The 6000-nt window shown below is 33.1% G+C and overlaps 1 protein-coding gene across 1 annotated transcript in view; it reads left to right on the top strand.

Moving 5' to 3' along the window:
- The first annotated feature begins 1290 nt into the window (after nucleotides 1–1290).
- Nucleotides 1291–6000, top strand: part of LOC102807833 (uncharacterized) — a 150327-nt gene continuing 145617 nt past the window's right edge. The window contains 1 exon segment of the mRNA XM_085504016.1: nucleotides 1291–1397. Coding sequence (XP_085360142.1) covers nucleotides 1349–1397 — 49 coding nt within the window. The 5' untranslated portion in view covers nucleotides 1291–1348.

The following is a 6000-nucleotide window of genomic DNA, read 5'->3' as shown; positions in this document are numbered from 1 at the left end:
TAATTAAACTATTTATATGCAGTCAACAAATTGTCTTAAAAAAATCTGATATATTAAAAATAAAAAAATAAAATATCGCCCAGATAAATTTATATTCACTTCATATATGCAATTCTATTTACATCCACTGTTGTTTGTATTAAGATATTCCTTTCAGATGAAGGCGCGCGGCAAATATGATAGCGCCACCACTGTTAACAAGAGAAAGGCTTAAAACAGAACATAATCCAAATATATTAATAGTTGACTATGTTAACACGTATACTAGTATTTCAATTTTACTTATATAACAGGTGAATGTTCTAGATTTAACGTGGCACTGGAAGTTCAAGTATTCCTAGTTACCCAACATATTAGACTAAGGGGTGTTGTCTTAAATAACAACCGCGACATACACTATTATTAAACTATGTCATTTGTTTTCAAGCACAGGTTAATCATAATATTAACTCAAATAAACGTGCTACAAAAAAATAAATGTTTTTTGTTTTTGTTTTTGTTTTTCATACAAACACATCTCGTATTGTGTTCATAACACACACGCAATTTCGAACTCACGCAACGGAAAAGCTTCACTATAAGCGGACCCCTGCTCAGCACGCCAAGGCCGCCGACCCCCAGACCGCGTTTTAATGAGCGCGCTCTCACATGGACTAGATGCAGATTGTAAAACCAAATCTATAACGTCGCAGACAGCGACATACATAAAAACCAGGTGTGCAAGGTCAGTACGACCTACTCAGTTAGGGTAATTAAACCAGCGAGCACAGATGACTCAGTGGTAGTTTGAAAGGCGAAGACGGTCAATGATCTGAATATTGAATGATAACAAAATTTTACTTGATACCGATATAATCGACGGAATACAACAAAATATTACCAACGTTTTATTCTGAACTGAGGTAGACCATTGATATGCTAATAATCTCATTATATATAGAACACACACTCCATTCAAGTAGCAGTAGCAGATACTGTTTGGCTATTATTCAAGCGTTTCTCTTTATTGTTAAACACAATGACAGAATACTTGGTGACTCACTTGTACGAACTGCTGCACTAGATACAGGTTGCCGACCTCAGTACAAAAGTTAAGCTAAAGTTGCATTATACATTAATGTTTGGCGCTAATCGTGTCTAAAGTAGAATTCAGTTGAAATGTAACACACGAGGTAAACTCCTGTTTCATTGTTACTGTATATTTAGTTACGTGCCATTGCACTGTACTGCGTACGCACTGAGGTACTGGATCTATATTTAGGTGAACTACCCAGTGTGCGTTGCGGTAATATTCTGCTGACACATGACTTCTCGTCGAGGCGGACCTAATTGAAAAAGTACACCAGAAATGAAGCTGTTACTGTTACTTGCCCTTGTTAATCAGATTTCACAGACAGGTAGGTCACTGAATACATGCTGTATACTTCATAGTGTGTGATATAAAAGGAAACCTAGTAAAGACGACATGTTTTTAGTTTTTAGAATTTACTTCTGCTTTCCAAACTTTGGGGTCGTTTACTACATGTTCAGTAGACTGACTTAGTTTTGTTGTGTTCCTGGTTTGAATAACAATATGCGAGCCGCAGATAGCTTAAAAATGAGTTCTTCAAATTCGAGTTAAATCCATAAACAAATATTATGATTGAAATGTGGAAGTTAAATTCGAACCGTATTGAGTTGAGTTGAGTTGGGGAGGAAATGTGACAATGTTTTAATGTTTCTTAATATTGTTTAAAAAAGCACATATAATCTACATACATCAAAATGTCATAGGAGGCTGTCATATGTCATATGTGGACGCCACAAGTCAACTTGCACTGTAGACCCACAAAAACGCTCAATAGAGGTTTCTAAAATTCCGATCACAGACTGACCGTTTTATTTTTACCCTGCGGTCGAAGTCAGATTACAATCTTCTTTACATTTCTATAAAGCGTACACTATACAGCAGCGAAGTAAAACATTACCAACCAATAAGTAATACATATTTATAGTATATGCTTATTATACGGCATAATATTCACTCAAACATGCAGGTTGTTAACAACAATTCATCTTATAATATTAGAGTTACTAGTTTGCCTATGTGCTTCCCAGGGTATATCCAAAAATTAAATCTAAACATTGTGTGATACTCATTATTCCACATTATAATTTTAAACTACACTTCTATTACCTCACGCAGTTGTGATCGTAGACTAGTCAAAATAATATTTTTGATTTGTTTCTACTTATTAAATAATATAAATTGGCCATTTTATAATCAACACTTGAGTAGATATAGGTAAACATCGTGTCACACAATATATTTGTTTTTTGTCTTTGTTTATTTAACAATTACCATTGAAACTATTGACCTCACATTTGTTTTCAATAAATGTCCTATTAGTTATATTTGCAGACTGATGTATCTTGTACAGGGTATTGCACACTTTAAGGATGCCATCATTAATTGATTATACAAATTGTATAATATGAATTTAATAATATGACTTGCAATGTGATCGTTGAAACAATTTTGACGGATTCTGATTTTATCTTTTATGCGTTCCATATCAACAATTATATACAATTATCTACATTTAGGAAAGTACATCATGTAAATTATGTTTAATAAATATGGGTCTCATTCCTAAATGCATTTTTATTTTCGATATAAAAAAGGTGTTTTTCAGAGCTTTCGAAATCCAGCATCGGCAGAAACTTTGTGGGGATATTGATCTGTTTAACACATTTGTATGTTTAATCTGACAAAAAATTGTGATTTTTTTTATATAAGCAAATGCAATATAAACGTGTTGTTATTCTTTCGACGTTTGTAAGAAATATTTGATCCACACCATGGCTTGATGTTATTCAAATCCAGCATTATCTGTTATGAAATATTTCTCGAGCTGTACTGAAACTACTTGTAATCTGTGTGAGTCATATAGGTCACGTTTATTTCTGAAAATACTAAGCGAAATAATGTAATACGCGTAGAAATATAGGAAATTTGAAAAGTATTTAATGTATGTTGTTACCAGCTAAATAGTCTTAGCATTAGCAATATGTTTGTACCTGCGTGGCAACAGTAAAAGCCGTATATTATGTTTATTACTACTGAACATAGTAACAGTTGTATTACCAACCATAAATACACTGTTTTCATTTATTGCACTATAAATTGAAATACTTCATAATCAGACACAGGCAGTGAATGACCGCATACATATTAAGTAAATTCAACAACACTAATAATCGGCTGACTTTCATTGATTGTCAAATTAATGCGCTCAGATGTTGTACTATACTCCCATAGAGTATCAAGTACTGTTTGCACACTGACGGGGTGTTAGACACGTTACCAGTCCCGGTGTGCATTGCGATAAACATATCCCGTGACCATCAGCAACAAAAGCTACACTGATTAAGCGCACTTGACATGGGGTTGATACTTTTACTTGTGCTTGTTTACCAAACTTTACAAACAGGTAGGTAACTGAATACATATGCATTGTACTCTATACAGACTGATAAGAAAAACACACCCAGTAATGAAGTGGGGCTTCAGGTTCAAAAGAGACACTTCCGTATTCGAACGCTACCGTATGCCAGCATAAACACGTTTAAAATAAGTGAGTAAAAAAATGCATTTTCACATAATGGGTTTCCAGCCATTCATATTTGGGAGTTCGTATGGTTGAAACCGTAGAACCAATCAATGATGAACAAGAATATTATGCCGAACACGTAGTTACAAAGCAATTCACCAGGCAATTCTTGAGTGTAGTCTGAATGGCTAGATTCCAGTTGTCATAAAACCTCGTGAAAACATATCCTTTTTTTCTTACTGTTTCTTAAAAACACACACGTCATTTTTTAACACGCACGTCGTTTTTAAACACACGTTATTTTTAAAAACACACACGTCGTTTTATACACATGTCATTTTTAAACACACGCCATTTTTAAAAACACACACGTCATTTTTAAATCACACGTTTTTTAAAACACCCACGCCATTTAATATACACACATGATTTTTTAAAGCACATACCATTGAAACGCACAGTCATGCCGTTTTTTCAAAAATGCACACATCATTTTAAAACACACACGCCACGGCCTCCAATACGTACGTAATTTTGAAATATTAGTACGTTTTCTTCTAGTATACACAAACTAATAAATTTACATTCCGCGCCTCGTATTATGTAATGAATGGCTTGCATTAGGAATTATGATTACTAACTTTATTTCAAGACATACCCATATAAAAATGTTCGAGAAATAGCTACAAAATTTTCATTTAACGTCAAGAGAGCATTTACGAAACCGAGGTACCATAGATTCCCCGTAACTGTTTCCTAATACTGATATTATCCTTATCTTAAGTAAATTTTTCGGGATTTTTACCGTTGAGATAAGTGGTAATTTAACACTTAGGCGCGGGGGGTATACAAAATAATATATTATTTTCTTTACATAAATTGAATTTAATATCAAATTCATTCGTATAAGGCTCACATATTTGGATAAGGTTATTTTAACCCTTAATAGGAGGCGAGACCAATAAACAATTGTCTGCATAAAATACATAAATAGTGTGTATATTATTGACCAACGTTTAAATTTACCAGATTGACATACAAATTGAATAGCAAACGAGAGAGTATGCCTTCATAATCCACTCCAAATGATTGAATATGTGGAATATACTTTCTTAAGGCGATTATAGGAAATCATATTTAAAATATCTAAATTGATGACCCGGAATATGTTATATGTAAATCTTAAATGCAATTACCAACATGTATACACTGACATTATGCTGAGATGATATAATGTATGATAACAAATGAATTGGTTTGCTATTACGGACGAATACCAAGAATTTAATTTTTTCTCTAAATTATAATCAAATAATTGCCCCAAAATATAAAACTTGCTTTTATCATTTGGCAAGAGAACCAACATTGGGTGGCTTAAATATTGCATCTGTCATCTAGGTTTGTGTCTCGATCACAGTAGATAACCAGGTAAGGAAATTAGTTTCAGTTAAGTATTTTGTTTAGCATTATATCCGGTTACACGTAAAACTGGAATTTAGATACGGCACCTAGTTTGAACTAAGAAACTCTTTTATCGTTTGCCATCTGGACCGCGTTCTCTACTTGTCGATTTGTAACAAGACCATTTAGGCATTTATGAATTGAAAGTGAAAACGGTATTAAGCCAGCAGCACATTTATTAAATTGACAAATGCGTTGCATTGTATATTCAGTTTCTCAGCCATATGCCAAAATATTACGAGGTTATCTGTTTGCTATTCAAGCACATAACAAAGTAGTTCGGTTCACTCTTTGCTTACGGAGATAGCCACATTGCCTTTGTGTTTTTGTATAAAGATAGAGTGCGCAGTCATGGTCACCAGTATACTGTCAGTTAATAGTACAGCTATTTGTGGCTTTAAATCATACTAGTACATGTAGAAGAAGTTTTGCATTATTACATACTGAATTGAGTTAAAATGGATAAATACTAATTTAAATAATTAATTTAAATTGATTTTTTGTGATAGCATATCATCGTGGTAGAATGTTAAAAAAGAGTAATAATTTGTTATAACTTCATCCTTTGTAATACATATCCCTGCAGATGAATCTTTCGACATCAAGGCTGACTATCATAACATGCACCATATAATATGGGTAAAATACTAATACAAAAAACAGGATATAGAGAATAGATCTTGAGTGATCCTACAATATCAGATGAAAATTGATATTGATGGATCATCAATTTGATATAATTAAGTAACATATTCATTTACTCATAGCATTTTCTATTTACTCTTCCGTTAATTTATGTCCTATCTCTTTGAAAGATACAGCCAACCGTGTTACGGTTTAAATTATAACATTTCCAGAACCTGGGAAACTATAGTATATGTCTGTGGTCTCGACACCAAAAATGTTATATTTTCATAATTGAAATGCAACCACATTTCCCATGATT

Source organism: Saccoglossus kowalevskii, chromosome 9 (genome assembly GCF_978046115.1).
Source record: "Saccoglossus kowalevskii chromosome 9, keSacKowa6.1, whole genome shotgun sequence".
Taxonomy (NCBI): Eukaryota; Metazoa; Hemichordata; class Enteropneusta; family Harrimaniidae; genus Saccoglossus; species Saccoglossus kowalevskii.
This window is presented reverse-complemented; position numbering and strand designations above follow the sequence as displayed.